General features: G+C 46.3%; 1 protein-coding gene across 1 annotated transcript; it reads right to left on the bottom strand.

Moving 5' to 3' along the window:
* Positions 1-279: 279 nt before the first annotated feature.
* Positions 280-16,840, bottom strand: Mrps5 (mitochondrial ribosomal protein S5). The gene is made up of 12 exons (NM_029963.2): positions 16,781-16,840; positions 13,485-13,571; positions 12,315-12,452; positions 9,697-9,822; positions 8,369-8,602; positions 7,332-7,366; positions 5,990-6,080; positions 4,208-4,254; positions 3,380-3,437; positions 2,826-2,888; positions 1,745-1,881; positions 280-637 (listed from the first exon to the last, which is right to left on the bottom strand). The coding sequence occupies exons 1-12, from the start codon at positions 16,836-16,838 to the stop codon at positions 413-415; spliced, it is 1,299 nt and encodes a 432-aa protein (NP_084239.1). The 5' UTR covers positions 16,839-16,840; the 3' UTR covers positions 280-412.
* Positions 16,841-17,037: the final 197 nt, after the last annotated feature.

Raw genomic sequence — 17,037 nt, 5'->3', positions numbered from 1 at the left:
TGGCACAGTATTTATGGACAGAAACGGCACACAACTGCCGGGAGAACTGCCTGGGAGTGGCTCAGCGGGTCAGGCTATCCAACTTCTCTGTAAAATGTAGTTGAAAACATTCATCTTCAGATGACTCGGTAACAAACACGACCTAAGTGTCACAGCAATGGCTGTGCATGTTACTACTATTAGCTATGTCCTAATTCACTTACATTTACTAGTTTAAATAACGAATTGCTCCTGATATTTGCATCTAACATTCCCATCACACAGCTATATACCATGTGCTCTGTAAGACAAATCTATAATTATTTATTTGAAAACAAAGAAGGTTGGACTTTTTTTAAAATAAAAAGTGAGAGTGGCGTGTCCTCCGGGTGCTGTCAGCACAAGCACTGGCTGGGCTGGCCTTCCGGGAGGCTTAGGTGGCAGGCCTCTTTAAATTAAACCACACAGAGCGCTTCAGTCCCTGCATGGCCTTCACGTCCTGCCAGTCCAGCTTGGTATCAGGAACCTCAGGTTCCGGCTCCGGCTCCTTACTCAAGGCCCCATGTGGGGAGGCCACCACGATAGGCAGAGGCCCACATTCCTCCCGGAATTCCACCACGTGGAGACCCTTCTTATCCGCCAGATGTTGGTGGGTTTCCTGGAAAACAGCAAGCAGAGAACAGATTAGATTTGTGAAGGTCACCTGACCCTTAAAGGGTCAGGGCTTCTGTCAACTCAAAGGAAGCCAGCATCAAGAGCCCTGAGATGCTTGGGGAAACAACAACATGAACTACCCAGTACCCCCAGAGCTCGTGTCTCTAGCTGCATATGTAGCGGAAGATGGCCTAGTTGGCCATCACTGGGAATAGAGGCTCCTTGGTCTTGCAAACTTTATATGCCCCAGTACAGGGGAATGCCAGGGCCAAGAAGTGGGAGTGGGTGGGTAGGGGAGCAGGGCGAGGGGAGGGTATAGGGAACTTTCGGGATAGCATTTGAAATGTAAATGAAGAAAATATCTAATAAAAACTTGGAAGAAAAGGAAGCAGCTTGGGGAAGTGAAGTAAGTACTTGACTCGATTTGGGAAATGCGTGCAGCCGGACCGGGAGGGTGTGTCTACACAGATCTCCCTCAGCCTAACAGCAACCCACCAAGTAAGATGGAAGAAGACCCATCTGCCAAAGTCCCAGGTTACCAGCCAGCCTTATAGCTACAAACCATTCCCTCCATAAGGGGAGAAAGGACCATGAGCCAGGCCCCACTGGAGAGCAACCCAGGGTCCCATCTCTGGGAGGACATGGCACTCTTTGCTTCCAGGGCTACACCAGAGTAACCGCACCACTCAAGGAACTTTTGAATGCTTCATGGACTTCTTCAAGTTTAAACTTCAGTATTTAAAAAGTCAGTAGTTACATTGTTCTATCAAAAAAGTATGCTTGGTCAATGAAAATGTCAAATGATAAAAGAAAGTCCACTTGCTAGTTTAATCCTACTTGTTGGACTGGTGAAACACCTCGGGCCCCTCCATTCGGGAGGAACACATCGTCTGTGTTACCCATGCAGGGTTCACCCTGATCTGAGCTAGTTGCAACTATGACCATTAACAAGCAAGGATGTATTTTCTAACAGATGAGAGCCCTGGGTTGTCTAGCTAGGCCCGGGCCTGGCTTTGAATCCCTCTCCTCACTTGGAGAGATACAGAAGAGGACACAACAGCACTGTCTGCAACATAAGCTAGCACTTGTGCCTTTGCACCCAGGAGGTTACCTGGCGGGCAAGCCCATGGAAGAGGCCCCGGGTGAGGTTGAGCATGTTCATGGACCCGGTGACCCTCGCATACATGTCCTTGATGCCGATGAGGCGGCAGATGGTGATAATGGCCCTGTGGCAGCGGAGGCCGTAACCTGGAAGAAGATCAAAATGAAACACCCAGCAACTCTCCTACAGAAGGTCTCACTCAGTCTGCTGTCTTTCATGTGGCTCTGACCTCTGCATTTAGAGAATAATGTGCCTAAACTAACTCTCCAAAAAAAAAAGGCAACACAAGCCACAAACAGAAGCCATGTGATTTAAATTTTTTTCATAGATGAATTAAAGTTGTTTTAAGCGATATATTTTATAATTCAATTGATCCAAATAATTATCATTTAAAAATATACTTCATATGAGAGACTTTACACTCTTCTTCATAGGCAATGTGGTATGTACTGATCTGAGTGGTCTCAGCAGCCACATACTAAGTCCACAATCACTTACTGGCTGGCAGCCATTCTGTGGAACAAAGTGGTCTTGCATGAGTAATTACAGCTGAGAAGCAGAAGGCACATTCTGATGTGAGCACTTTGTTTGGTTTGGTTTGGTTTGGGGGGGGGGGCAGTGCTTTACCCCACAGCTCTAGCAGATTTGTATTAGAAGCTCTGATACAAAATGTAAATGTTTTAACTTCTCAGACTCAAACTTCTAGAGACTAGTAGAATTAGGGATTCATGAGACCATCTTTACTGTAGATCACAGATGAGAAGTGAAGGAGAATGTGTCAGCATCTGGGGAATGACTGTCACAGCCCCTCTGTGACAGACACAGAGGCAGAAGAGCCATTTCTGCATGCCCAGTGCTTTGACAGAGACCTCATAGAAGATGGCGCTCAATGTGGAGGAGGGTCTGGAGACTCAGCTTAGTGGTTATACTGCCAGCTCCGTCAACTTGACACAAGCTACAGTCATCACAGTGATGGGAACCTCAGGAGACAAAATGCCTCCAGAAGATCAAGGAAGGTGACAAAAAGGGGCAGAGGTCCGGGCTGCTGCAGGCTCTCTATGTTAGTCAACAAACCATGAGAGTTGGTTACCTCTGGGTTGTTTCTTCATCCGGATCTGTGTCCTTTTGAATCTTAGGGAAATGTCATGGAATACTGGAGGTAAAAACAAGCACGAGAAGGGTCAGGTTGAGGTTTGGATGGCTCTGCAGCATCACAAAGCAATGCATCCTGGCACTGGCCTGGCAGCACACAGGCCAAAGACAGGCAAAGTGGTCTCCAGGTTAGATCTATTTTTACATTTCATGCATAACAGAGAACACAAAAACATCTTGTGACACAGTCTGCAGTGGCCACACTCCTGTAGACCTTAGGAGAAGTGCCCCACACTCACTTCCTGGGACACAGTCTGCAGTGGATACATTCCCGCAGACCTCAGAAGTGACACGGTCTGCAGTGTCCACACACCTGCAGACCTCAGGACAAATGACACGGTCTGCAGTGGCCACACACCTGCAGACCTCAGGACAAATGACACGGTCTGCAGTGGCCACACTCCTGCAGACCTCAGGACAAATGACACGGTCTGCAGTGGCCATACTCCTGCAGATCTCAGGAGAGGTACCCCACGCTCGCCCCTCACTCACTTGTATGTCCTTCGTATCGTTCTATGTAATGCAAATAATGAATCGCTCGGTTCTTTGCCTAAAAAGAAAAAGACAGGAAAATGTTATTTTGTTGACTAGTTGGAAATAGTTGTACACACTTTTAATCCTAGCACTGAGGATGCAGAGGCGGACAGATCTCTGGAAACTCAAGGCTAGCCTGGTCTACATACTGAGTTCTAGGGCTATTTAGAGAGACCTCTCTCTAAAAAAAAAAAAGAAAAGAAAATTGTTTTTGTTGGTTCAACCTTTAAGTCAGGGTTGCGCTATGTATTTTTTCAAACTCAAAATCTTCCTGCCATAGCCTCTCAAAGAAGAACGTCGCCATGTCGAGCTTCTTGTTGGAGTTTAAAAACATCTTTTATAAAATATTTTATTACAATCAATTCTACCTATATCAAAATTTTAGTATTTAAAACAACAAAAACCAGAAGCATAATTTCACTGTCCACGTAGTGAATTTCCTGAGTGCCTCTTAGCGGCCTGTCACAACATAAACCTCGGCAGCAGGTTCACCACAGACAGCAATCACAGATCCGTAACAGGCACGTGAGAAATGGCTTCTTATCAGATAAACAACCTTCGACAGCAAGCCTCATGAGAAGGTTCCAGAACAAATTATTTTCTTATGCTTCCCAGGTCGTATGCAAAGCTCATTATCTTTTACTAAAAATGAAAAAGTAAAAATGTGTGTAGCTGGATGTGGTAGCACACATGCGTGAACTTCCGATACTCTGGGGTTAGAGGAGGAGGACCTAGCGCTCAGGTGAGCAGGACCCTCCCGGACAAACAGAAAGACGAAGCACATACCTTTCTGAAAGCGTCTCCCCGGTCAGCAGCTTTCCCAATAGCAAAACCTTTCAAAGAAAAGGCACAGATGTGGAGACAGAATCAGCTCTGCATACGACACACTTCCCACCTCAGTCCCTGTTTGGGCTCCTGCTGTTCCCAAGTATTTCATCTTCCATCATCCACAGAAACTCTGCTCCCATAACCAGCAAGCACAGAGCTACAGGCCTTTACTGGTCTGTTTTGAACATTTTACTTTTGAGTATGTTAATAAATTCAACATTAGATGCACCTCATTGCCTTTAATAGGTTTCTACTGAAGTGAAGTGAGCTTAAGTTATTCACTTATTTATATATTTTGGTTTTCTGAAACAGGGATTCTCTGTGTAGCCCTGGCAGCCCTGGAACTTACTCTGCTGCCCAGGCTGGCCTTGAACTCAGACATCAGCCTGCCTCTGCCTCCCGAGTGCTGGGATTAAAAGTGTGCACCATGCCTGGCTCTGAGCTATTAATTAATTAATTTGATGTGTATGTGTGTGAGTGTATGTCTGTGAACTACATGCATGCATGAGTCCAATGAGGTCAGAAGAGGTGTCAGATCCCCAGAACTGGAGTCACAAATGGTTGTGAGCTGCCATGCAGGCACCGAGAACTAAACACTAGTCTCTGAAAGAGCAGCAAGTGCTCTTGACCCTGAGCTACCTTGCCAGCCCCTGCACTCAGTTTTTAAAACGTTCTAAGTTACGAGGCAATGATTCTGAACTCCTTTGGAAACAGACTACAGTGAGCAGCAGGCGGGAAGCACTGTTCCAGAGTGACAACACGCTCTCACGGCACTGTCAAGCCGACGCTACGTTTTCATCTAGCCAGAGATGACATCAGTGGTCCTTCAACCTGTGATTATTTTAAATAAAGTTTTGCATAGGTTCTTGGAAAGCTCCTGGCATCTGCTGTCACTGCCAGTTACTGAATGGGAAGTTCCATAAGAAGTTCAATAATTGTAACTTTCTAAGTTATACAAAGGGAGGCATCATCTGTAAGACATGAAACACGCAAGAGACCTGAGGCCCAGGACAGAGAAATTGTATTTCTATTTTCAGATAAATAAAACAAACAAAACATAGGTATCGCAGAGAATAATATAAACGGACTTATTTACAGTCCTCAGACAGAGACTCTTTAAGCAAAGCATAGTGGAAGTAGTATGAGAGCGACAGGTTTGTTATATAGAAGCTTACGGCATCTTCAGATTTAACACTGTGAAGAAGGAAATTAAAGCTAAGTCAGAGCATCTGAAAGGCAGTGGGCTGATATGTCTTCAACTTATAAAAAGCTTATGGTAGTCAGGTAGGAAAACAGCCACCGCTCTATGACATTCAAACACATGAGCTGACAAAGCTCAAAAGAAAATGGCATGATCAATAAGCAAGCCAAACTGCCCACACTTCCTAGTTAAAGATACTCAAATCAAAACTGAGTACGATGCTCACATCACACTGTCAATCACTGAGGCTTGACAGTGTCACAGACAGGGGTGTGGTGGGAGGTGACCTGACGATCCTTATCAACACATAAGAGGGTAGCAACCTTACTGAAAGAAGAAGTCTCCCTATTCCTACACCAGCAAAACTATAACAAACTGAATCTGCTGGGTTTTTGTTATGTACTAAAAATCTGGGTCTGTGAGCTCAAACCACTAAAAGATGTAACCAGGAGGAAAGACCAGGCCAGCAACATAGGAGTCTGTTTTCAGCAAGGCCAGACCACGCCCAATCCCCCACCCCCAACCCCAACCCCATTCACCTGCAGCTCCATTTCCATTCCCAACAGCAACCAGGACTCGGACCGACTTCTTTCTTCCCTCTTTTGCTGTCATATTGAAGACATTTCTTACCTGAAAGACAAAATGTCTCATCAACTTTGCCTTAGGGAAATTCTGAAAGAGACCAGCCGGTGCTGTGAGACAAACACCAGACCTGCTTTGAACAGAGGCTCCCATAGCTGTTCCCTGAGTCATCTCCTCAGGAAGAGAATGGAAGTAAGGCTTTCTATTCCTATTTCACAGGCTTAGCGGAAGACTCACCTAAGATGTTTAAAGGGATCTGAAACTTATGCAAATCAAAGTGGCCTACTTAGTGACTATGCCACAGGAAAGAAAATATTTTGGATAAAAATGGAATGGCTGTCAGTGAGCAGGAGACAGCCCAGCAGCAAATGTTCTCCTATCTACACAAGGTGAAACACAACACATAGAAATAGCTGCGTAGGACGGGGCCAATGGGTCAGTGGGAAATAGGAAAACTGGTACTGCTCTTATGATAAACCACAAAAACAAATCTGTAGGTCGTTTCGCCTGTTTAATCTGACCCATTTTCAAGGCCAGAACTGTGAAACTATTAACGTTACCACCCCAGGCAGCGACACCCCGGCTCAGGGTGGTCCTTTACCACAAAGTGGAATTGAAGGGAAAGGGAGAGTGAGCGAGCGCATCACTCTTGTGGATAGTCATACGGAAAACTATCGACATAATAGAGGTTAGTTCAAACTCTATCTTGGATACAGCAGCAATCCTGATGAGGCACTGTAGTTGGCAGGAGGGTGATGCATACTTGGCACAGCTCCAGCTAAGGTGACTGCTTCCCGTCTACAGAACACAAGTGTGCAGGGCTAGACCAACAATGGCGACTCTCTCAGAGCTCTGGAAATTCACTTGACAGGGATTCAGCTTTAAGGGCTGGGAAGAGCCCAGAGCAAAGCTGGACATCAGCTGACTTCATGCCCAGCTCTGTGCCAGTGACTCTGCTCCTGCTCATCTGTGTCCCGCAAACTGAGCGCTGGAGACGACACGTCTCCAACTATGATAAACTGCTAACCCTTCTTAAGCTTTAGGGTGGAGAGAAGTACACATAAGCTCCAAATCTGTTATTAAACAAGTGCGGAAGTCGCCCTCGTCACGGTCTCGATACGGCCAGCCTGAACTAAGTAACGCAGCATCGAGTCTCACTGCCTCCTTACCCAGACGAGCTCTGCGTCTGAGAGACTGCCACCATCAAAAGCTTTTCTTCCTGGTCCTCTTGCCCCAGCCCCACTCCTTACATCCCAGCCTCTCCATAGGCTTGGCAGGTGCTTAATATCATGTGCCTACCTCAAGAATCCTGGTATCAAAGTCTTCATATGTTTCTACAAGAAGAAAAAGCATATAGATAAATGAGTCTGTCTGTAGTATTAACATATGGAAGTATTTTTCAACATAGGCCCCATCACAGATATTTTTCTTTGATGGGATATTAATGAAGATAGAACTCAGGGCCTTGTACTTATTAGGAAAGCCTATCAAGGAGCTACACACCCATCACAGACTCCAATGTTACTAAGTCTCAGGTCCTCTGATACCCTACTCAAGGCTGTGTCACCGCCCCCTCCCCCACCCCCCTCAGTAGATGGTTCTATCTCTGGATTCACGACTGGATCACCCTCTGCCCACTCCCCATTGCTCCTCCTCAGCTCTGAGTCCTCAATAGCTCCAGACCTTTGACCACCATCTGCCATTGGGTCAAGACACTGAAGCCAATCACTTTCCAAACTCCCTAAGCTTCTCCCCACACTCCCTTCCCTGATCCATGCAGCTTTCTGGCCACACCCCAACTCCTGGGCACGGCGGGACAGAAGTTAAAGCACTGCATACGTAGCCACTCAAAACTCGCGGTCTCTAGTTCTACCGACTCCCCTGCCTGCGTGGGGGTCTTCCAGCTCACTCTCCACACTCGTTTTCTAACTTCTTAAAGCTTTTTCATCCTTTGACAATTCACACGTGTGTAACATTACTGCAGTAAGAATCACTCTCACACCCCTCACACCCCCTCACGCTTGCACTGAAACCTTGCTAGCCAGCATGTCTCTGTCTCCTACTTTCAATGGCTTTTGTTTTCCTTAAAAAGAAAATAATAAACCATGAGTGTAACTTCTTGTTATAGAAAATTTCTATCCACACTTCTTGGCTGTGTTTTCTATGATGCAGTTTGGACAATAATGTGGTTTTATTCAAAGATGCTCACGCCCTTTCCAGGAGAAAAAAAACCCTAAACAGGCAAGTAAATAAAATTACTGCAAAAGCCACCCTCGCACCGTCACAAAGCCACCTTCGCACTGTCACAAAGGCAAGTAAGACGGGAGCTCGGCTACCTCCATTGGGTCCCGGGTCTGGGGGGCCAATACTGACACCCCCCCACGTGTTCCCACTCCAGCCGCGCTCCCTTTTAACTTTGATCTTCCTCTTCCGGTCCCACTCCTCTCGCTGCTCGACCATGGTGGCCTCCACCTTCTGCTGCTCCTCTTTGCTTCTCTGGCCGATGTTCTGGACGACCCCACTTTTTATCAGAGGAACGTTCAAACCAGGCCACAGGAAGCCAGAGCGCCCTGGAGATTTAAAAATTAAGAATTGGAAGATTCATTTTTCTAGTATCCAAATGCCAAGCAAGATATGAACAAATAACCCAGGCTGGTGGAGCTTAAGTAACATGACTGCTCAGCGTGTCCCTTTGTGCTATCAAATTGTAAATGTGTGCAAGCGAAGCCACTGCATCCACACTACCTAAGGAAAGACGCCCAGCAGGCAAGGCATACCTGGGTCTGGACAGGCAGATCCACTGAAACTTTACTGCAAAAGCCAAAGCAGCGCTATCTAAGTGTTCAGGCCAGGCGCTGCTGGTATGTAGGATATTCTGTGTGGAACACACAGAACAAAGTCACTTTCTAAGATCGTATGTGGACTGATTTCCAAGACCTACTATTGGCCAAAATAAGCAAATTTTAAGACAGCATATCCTATTTCCTTTCCTACTATGATAAAAATATTCTGATGGAAGCAGCTGAGAGGAAGATTTATGTTAACTCAGAGTCAGGTTCCCGTCCGCCACTGCAGTGAGTCACAGCCACAGTCAAGAGCGGCCACAGCACACTTTCTCCCTGTTTATACAGTTCAGGTCCCAAACCCAAGAACAGTGCCTCCTACTTTCAGGCTGAGTCTACCTACATCAATCGACATAATCAAGATAGCCCCCGACAACTGTGTCCACAGGCCAACCTGACCTAGACAACCTGAGACTCCTCCCAGGTAACTGGAGTATGTCAAGGTAACATTTCACCTCTGCACAGCACACAGCATCATTAAGTTATCTTAATAAAGGCATTTGGATAAAAACATTTAAAAATATTAAAAGAAACAAAACCAGATGGGGAGGCAGCAGGACTACAGGCACCTGCAGGGCTCTCAATGTTCTCTCTCTACAACCCTCAAGGGTGCTCAACATTCTCTACAAACCTCTTTTTTTTTTTAAACTGGCAAGATAGACATGTCATTTTCTAATTCTAAAAAACAAAGGTCCCTCATTAGCTAGGAGTTCTGGTACATGCCTGCAATCCTCCTTCCAAGGAGACTAAGGCAGGAGGATCGTGGGTTCAAGGCCAGCCTGGGATATACAAAACAGGAGATGGTTTCAATGTAAGCTCACCTTCACCAATGATCTGGCCCCTGTTCAAATCCTTCCTCTTCTTTTTCTTTGTTCTTTTGCCTCTGCCTTTTCTTGCTCCAGCTCCAGTCTCTGCTAATGCGCCTTTCCAGAGCTCTTCTGCAGTCACTGCAATGAAACAGGTTTGCTGTCTTAAATTCTGCATTTTAAAAGCAATGATCTACAGTCTCCTGTTGAATAAAATGGCCAGAAGTTACTCCATGTACACCCTTGTGGTGACATTAGAAAGACAGCAAAGTCACTCTGCATTCCACACAGTTACATTTGGAAAGCCCAAGAAGAGATGGTGGTGCTCCTCACAGCAGAGAGCTGAGGCTTGAGCCCCAGGTCTTTCCCAGCAGGTTTCCCTGACACTTGGCCAACTGTGACTTAGGTTGTTTCCCTGCTCTCTTGCCACCACAATAATTACTCCGCTGGAGTTATCAATCAGTATCTTTCTCTGTGGCTGTGATAAACCACTCTGACCAAAATCAACTCAGGAGAAGAACACCTTTATGTGGCTCGTAGATCCAGGTCACAGTCCCTCACTGAGGGATGACAGGCAGGAACCTAAGCGTGAACTTGAAGCAGACACCATGGAGGAAGACTGCTTGCTGGCTCGAAGGCAGGCTTGGGCTTACTAGCTTTCTTACATAGTCTAGGACAATCAACCTAGAGCTGTGTGAGGCCCTGCTACATTGATGAATGAATAAGACAGTCCCCACAGACTGCCACAGCCAACCCGACTTTGAGGATTCCTGGGACGGCTCTAGGCTGTTTCTAACTGAGAAGACTAACTAGGGCACTTTTTATATATAAGAACTAAAGCTTCATTTAGACAGTCTGCTCTTCCCTTCTACCAATATCTTCACATCTGTTTCTTTCAAACCAGATGTGAAAGAACAGATACACCAGCATCTCACAGCTAACCCCCACATTTGTATGTTTCTTCTTGACGTCACATTAAGTCCTTTAATACACTACAGGACTGCTGGTTTATTTCCACTTGTCAGTTTCAAAGATCCCACATCTACTTCTATCCTGCATCTCAAATCAATACTTGTACATGCCTAGATTTTTTTATGTTGATCCTTATTGTATTTTATTGGTATTTAAATTTCGTCTTTCAAATTCACCAACTATTTTAGAACTAATCTTATTCCATTCCCAACTTATATAATAAAAAAGTTGAAGCCTGGAATGAGAAGATGGCTTACTAGGTAAAGAGCTTGCCTTGCAAGCACAAGGACACAAATCTGATCCCAGAACCATGTAAAAACAGCCAGGCTAGCACATGCTTGCAGTCCCAGCACTGGAGAGCAGACAAGGTGGAGGCAAGCTTGCTGGCCAGCCTAGCCTAAGGGCACGTTCCAGGCCAGCAACAGCATTGCAAGTAGGAATAGTATCTACAAATACTGTTATGTAAAATTGCCTTTCCCTGATCGGTCTGTTTCCTCAGCTAAGAAACAACTAAAAGGAGCCAATGGATTGGTTTGGTTTTTTCATTTTGAGATCCAAAATCTGTTCATTTATTTGTTACTCTTAAATTAGACTTAGTTTTGACTGGTCATGTAAGTAGAAGCACTCAGCGAAAACAGCCCACGTCTCTTGACAGTCTGTTGGGGCATTTTTCTTTGGCTCCCTTCATTCTCTTGGTCAAAAGCTTAGCATGTTCTGCAGCCTCCTCCTCATTTTTTTCACTGCGCTGTTTCTCCAGAGCAGAGGTTGGAGTTTGTGCTGCAGGACAATGGAGTGATGAGATGCTGAGTCCTGGGTGCTCTGGTCCCAGCCTTCTGACCTGTGTTTAATGCTTCCCAATATAGGGGGCTTCTTTAAAGACTGAAAGGCTTTCATTTCCTGTGAGGTCTTCTGAGCCCCAACTCACAAGGCACAGGAGTCTGTCAGTCCAGGGATATCCTTCTCTACTTATTAAAACAATGAGCAAAATGAAACCACTCAGCCTGGCACCCACACTACATTCCCGAACACACTTGCATTACATTGCCCCAGTTCTTCTTGGTCTATAACAAGAATGCCCTTGACTGGATACCAGGTGAGTTGTTCTGTGGGTCAAGACCCCGCTTCATGGGAAAATCCTGTTTGTTGTTCCCAACACTGGTTCAGACCACAAAACCTTCTACCTTTCACCCAGAGCATCAGCAGCTACTTCTGTGGCCATCGGCTTCTCACAGAGAGCACAACACTTAGCGTCCATCACCCACTTCAGTGAGCTTCACCTTGACACAGTCAACCACTTAGGAGGTGCCACAAAAAAGAGCACCAATGTATTTTTTCCTGGCATGGCTCTAAATCAGTAGGGTACTGGGCCATGATCCAATACCACTTGGCCCTCAGGTGCCCCAAACGAAGGGCCTTACATTTCCTACACAAATGTTTACTGCTGAGCTATTCTCCCCACCATTCAAAGTAAATCTGTTATCAATTGTACAATTGATGGCATATAGATAATTCTGGGAGGGGGTGGCTATATCAAGGAATGCTTTTATTTTAATAGGATATTATAAACTAGTCACTAAAATTTTTATTTGAGAAGAAAAATTAAATACAAACACATTCCATTTTCTGGTTCCATGAAAAGGGAAGTTTATCCTCCTACTTACGTTTGGTGAAGAAGCTGTAGGGCCGGCACTGCTGGCCCGTCCAGTTGCCGGGAGAGGAAACGCAGCACTGTGTCTGTAGCACATGGCTCAAGCTGGTCAGACAGTGGTTGCGCCTTGTTTCCCTGGATGACAATGAGCCTAAGGCAGATAGAATGCTAGCATCATTTCATACTAGTCACACTAATTCATATACTGATCATAATCATACTAATTAAAATAAGTCACCAAGGGCTGATGAGATTCTTGGACAGTTGAAGGATCGCTCGCACCTGCTGCCAAGCCTGACAACCTGAGTTTGATTCCACGGACACAAGTGGTAGAAGGAGAGCTAGCCCCTACAAACTCTCTTCTGGCTTCTACACATGTGGCAGAATGTGTATCCAAACACACGTGCGCACACGCGCACGCGCTCACACGCTCACACACACACACACGTAAATTTTAAAAAGACTTTAAATCACCAATATCTTGACCTTTTAAGAATTGTATTTTGGGGCAGGAGAGGTGGCTCAGCAGTTAAGAGCATGTACTGCTCTGGAAAAGAACCCAGGTTGGGTTCCCAGCACCCCTTTCAGACATCTCACAATCACCTAACTCTGCCTCCAGGAAACCCTTGCTTCTGTCTGGCCCCTTAGGCACCTCCACTCATGTGTACAGACCTACCCCTACTTCCAGCCAAGACACAGACACAAAGAAATCTATTTTAAAAAAACAACAACAACAAAATTCGAGACATTTTCAAAACAAAATAACCTAAATGTCTCTGCTAGTTACAGAGCTGCATCTCCTCCACAAGACAGATGTGGCATCTCTGCCATATCCAGGAGCACACAGCCTCCTGTAAGTAAGTAAGAAAGAGAACAGAGCCCTCTGCTGTGTGCAGCAGGCAATGTGTGCTGATCTGCAAATGTACCAGCAGAGCAAGATGCCAGAGTCTGCAGCGTATCCTGTTTCATGTTTAGAAACAAAGCAGGTGTGTCTGTGAGTGCATCTTACACACCCCAGCAGCACATACAAGAAACTGTAACTATAGTTGCCCCTGGGGAAGAAGCTGATCCGTGTATAATGCTTTGCCAGTTCCCCTAGACGCCCACCCTCTCCTGGAAACTTGTAACAAAACTACTGCACAGTAAATAAACCTTAAAGAACAGAGAGGTAGTAGCACCTTACCGTGGCTAAGAGCTGTCTTCACTGCCAAAAAGGAAGTGGCTGCTACTGGAAAGGCGTTTAAAGAGAGTTGCCTAGACAGGAAATGACCTAAAAATTGGGAGGAAAAGAGTATTTGTTTAAAGATATTTTCTACATGAGACGGAGCATTTTAACCAGTAAGATATTGGAACCTACAAAACAGAAAGATTAAGACAATATGTAAGCCATCTCTAGGCTCCACGCCGACATGGCGCCTCATCTCCACCTTTCACCCTCAAACCCATGCAGTTTCCAAGCCTCGTGAAAGTCCCTTGATGTCACCTGCACCCCCTGCCGTCCTTGCTGGTCCTTCCATGCTACCCATACTCCTGCAAACAACCCAACAAAACTCATGGATTCACCAAGGCAGACTTCGGGGGAATCATCACGCTGCTCTCTGGAGGTTCCCTAGCATAGGTGAGTAGAGCGTGCGCATGCGTGGTGTTGGGAAGGGCGGAGCCTCTTTCAACAACAGCTCCGGGGAAGCCCCCCAGATCCCCACTCCTGCTCCCTCTGGCACCCACCAGCCCTCACTCAGCGTGGCGTTCTAGCACCGACTCTGACAGCAGAGCTGAGAAAACTCATGTATGGAGACAGCGGGGCAGTAAAATCCAGATGGAGGAAGTGCAGGTCTGCCTCTGATCATCAAAAACTAAACCAGACAGAGGCCAAAGGTCTATAAAACTCGTAAACAATCACAACCTTGGACTTGGCAGTGGTTTCTTAGATACAACACCAAAAGCACATGCTACCAAAAGGGAGAGGGGGAAAACAGATGAATGAGACCATCAAAATTTCAAACCAATGTGTTCAATGCTAGAAACAGCTTGGCGGCACAGCTCTTGCCTGATGTGCACTAGGCCCTGGATGCTCAAAAACAAAAACCTGTGTTTCAAGGAACACTATTAATGTCAGGTATACTAGTATATCCCAGCATTTGAGAAGCTGAGGCAGAAGAATCACTGTGCGTTTGAGGCTAGACTACATTCATAGTGAGAACCTTGGCAGGGGAGGGGGTCTTAAAAGTTAACATGCAAAACTCTTTAAAAAAAAAAAGTTTATGCACAGTGCACATGCCTTTTATCCTAGCCTGGAAGCAGAGACAGGCTGACCTCTGTGAATTCGAAGCCAACCCGCTCTACATAGTGAGTTTCAAGATAGCCAAGACTACACAATGAGAGCCTGTCTCCAAAAATACTTTTTTTTCTTGCAGATTATATATCTGACAAGAGACTTATTTCTAGAAAATGCAACGAAGTCTTCCAAATCAAGAATAAAAAGTCAACCCAAGTGACAATGAACAGGAAGTAACCTGTTAGTACAGGCTCACAGACCCTGCTATGAGAGAGACTGGAACAGGAGGATGGGAAGTTCAAACCCAGCACCGGGCTAGAGAGTGATTGCAACAGCAGCCTGGGCAAGCTGTTGAGATATGTCTCAAAAAACAAAAATTTACTTCTTGTTTCTGTGATAACATATCCAGGCATAAGGAACTTAAGGGAGAAAGGGTTTATTGGGGCTCACAGTCCCAGAGAGATTCAGACCACCATGGAAGAGAAGTCATGGCAGCAAGCAGTGAAGACATGGCGGCAGAAAACCACATCCACACCCCGGAAGCAGGTGATCAGGCGTGGAAGGCAGGTGATGAAGCTCCCTAGCCCACCTCCACAGACTCACTACCTCCAGCATGGCTCCGGCTCCTAAGCATCCATAACCCATGGCTCTACCGACAGGATCCAAGCCTTCTAACACTCGAGCGTGCAGCTCAGTTGTAGAGCATGTGCCTAGCATGCACACGGTTAGATCAAGTGTTTCCCTCTAATCTAGGAAATTCATGGTCAAGAACCACACAATCAAGTTACAGGCGCACACAGACAAAAGATTTGAACAGATATTGCTTCAAGAACATACACACATGGCTATTAAGCGCATGGAAACGAGCCCATTAGAAATCAAAGCCACAAAATTAGTATATCGTCACAGCTTGGTTCTCTGAACAGGACAGACAATAACAAGTGCTGGCAAAGAGAAACTGAAGCCCCTACACAGTGCCGGTGGAGCTGTAAAATGGTACAGCTACTTGGTAGTTAGTTCCTTAGTTAAACACTGAGGTGTCACTTCAACCAGCAATTCCACCCAGGAAATACCCACAAGAGGACGGACATGTGCACAGACAGAAGCACAGCATCCAAATGTTTTAACATCAGTCCTAACAGCCAAAAGATGGAAACGGCTCAAACGTTCATCCGCCAATGAGTGGATAAACAAAATGTGGTGTAATGGACACAAGAGTATTATTGGCTCACAAGCAACATGGGACTGGTATGTCACAGCAGGGACAAATCCTGACAACACAGCATTATTGGCAGATGCCAATCGTAGAAACCAGATGCCCAGAACAGACAAGCTATGGACAGATGGGAAATAGATCAGTAGTCTCCCAGTGTTGACGGCTAGTGAGAGATGGCGAGGGGTGGGGGCAACAGTTAAAAGGTACAGTTGTTTTTTCTTTTGGAGTGATGAAAATGTTCTCAAACTGACTGTGATGATAAATGCACCGTCTACAAAAACACTAAAACAAAACCTTTGAAGTGTACACTTTAGATAGATCACCTGCGAGCGCTAGTGAATGTTACAACTTACTATGGACAGAGGCCTTAATGAGATGGTTTCAACGCCGGCAAAACAAACGAAGGCTCAAGTCACATACCCTATCAAGTGATTTCAGGTTAAATATTGCAACAAAATGAACTTTCTGGACCAGGACCTTGAGCACAATGTCCAGCGCGAAGCTATTCCTACAAGCCAACGCCATGCTAGAGATCGGCACACAACTGAAAAGGGCGGCAGGAAGACGGTGACAGCAAAAGTATATTCTGGCAAACGGATCGGCCCAGACGCTAAAATGACAGCTAGTTAATCTAACAGACTCAGTAAGAGTCTGTTAGACTTTTTGCTGGCGGCACTCTGACTCGAGACAGGGATTGACATCACCCTATGAACCACAGACTATGCTTGCTACATTCGCTCCTCCTCACAGAGTGGGCCTGAACGGTCTCCCTGGCCGAAAGCACACTGCCCAGTTCACTCCTTATACTCTCAAACGGCGCGACCAGAGAGGGACAGAAGGCGCGCAAGGTCACACAGCCGGCCGGACCCGAATGGGAGACTGAGATCAAGGACTCGGCGACTTCTCGCGTTCCTGGAGCCTAGACTCGACAGACCCGAGGGAAAGACCCCTGCTCGCGCGCGCTTTCGGTCCGGGTCCCAGGGCTCACCTGCCTGCAAGCTACACAATGCAGGGAGACAGCCTGCAGCGCGTACGGCCGCCGCCATGCTGGAGCCGGAGCAGCGACTCCGCCTGTCTCTGGAACCGCCTTCCTCACCGCCTGCAGCAACGAGCTGCGACCGCGCCTTGTCACAAGTTCGTCGTCAGCGCAGAGAGGTGTGCTGAGGCTCGAGGGCCACCATTCAGCGCACACGGAAAACTGCCCTCGTGGACCACAGAGGAAACTGAGTCAGGCTCAGCCTCGGA

This window comes from Mus musculus, chromosome 2 (assembly GCF_000001635.26).
Source record: "Mus musculus strain C57BL/6J chromosome 2, GRCm38.p6 C57BL/6J".
NCBI classification, from domain to species: domain Eukaryota; kingdom Metazoa; phylum Chordata; class Mammalia; order Rodentia; family Muridae; genus Mus; species Mus musculus.
This window is presented reverse-complemented; position numbering and strand designations above follow the sequence as displayed.

Coding starts and splice junctions, on each gene's coding strand:
- Mrps5 (NM_029963.2), bottom strand. CDS start 16,838: ATGGCGGCGGCCGTACGCGCTGCAGGCTGTCTCCCTGCATTGTGTAGC. Junction 7,367..8,368: donor AGACCCGGGACCCAATGGAG/GTAGCCGAGCTC, acceptor TTCTTCTTGTAG/AAACATATGAAGACTTTGAT. Junction 1,882..2,825: donor GATGAAGAAACAACCCAGAG/GTAACCAACTCT, acceptor ATCTTCTTCCAG/GTTACGGCCTCCGCTGCCAC.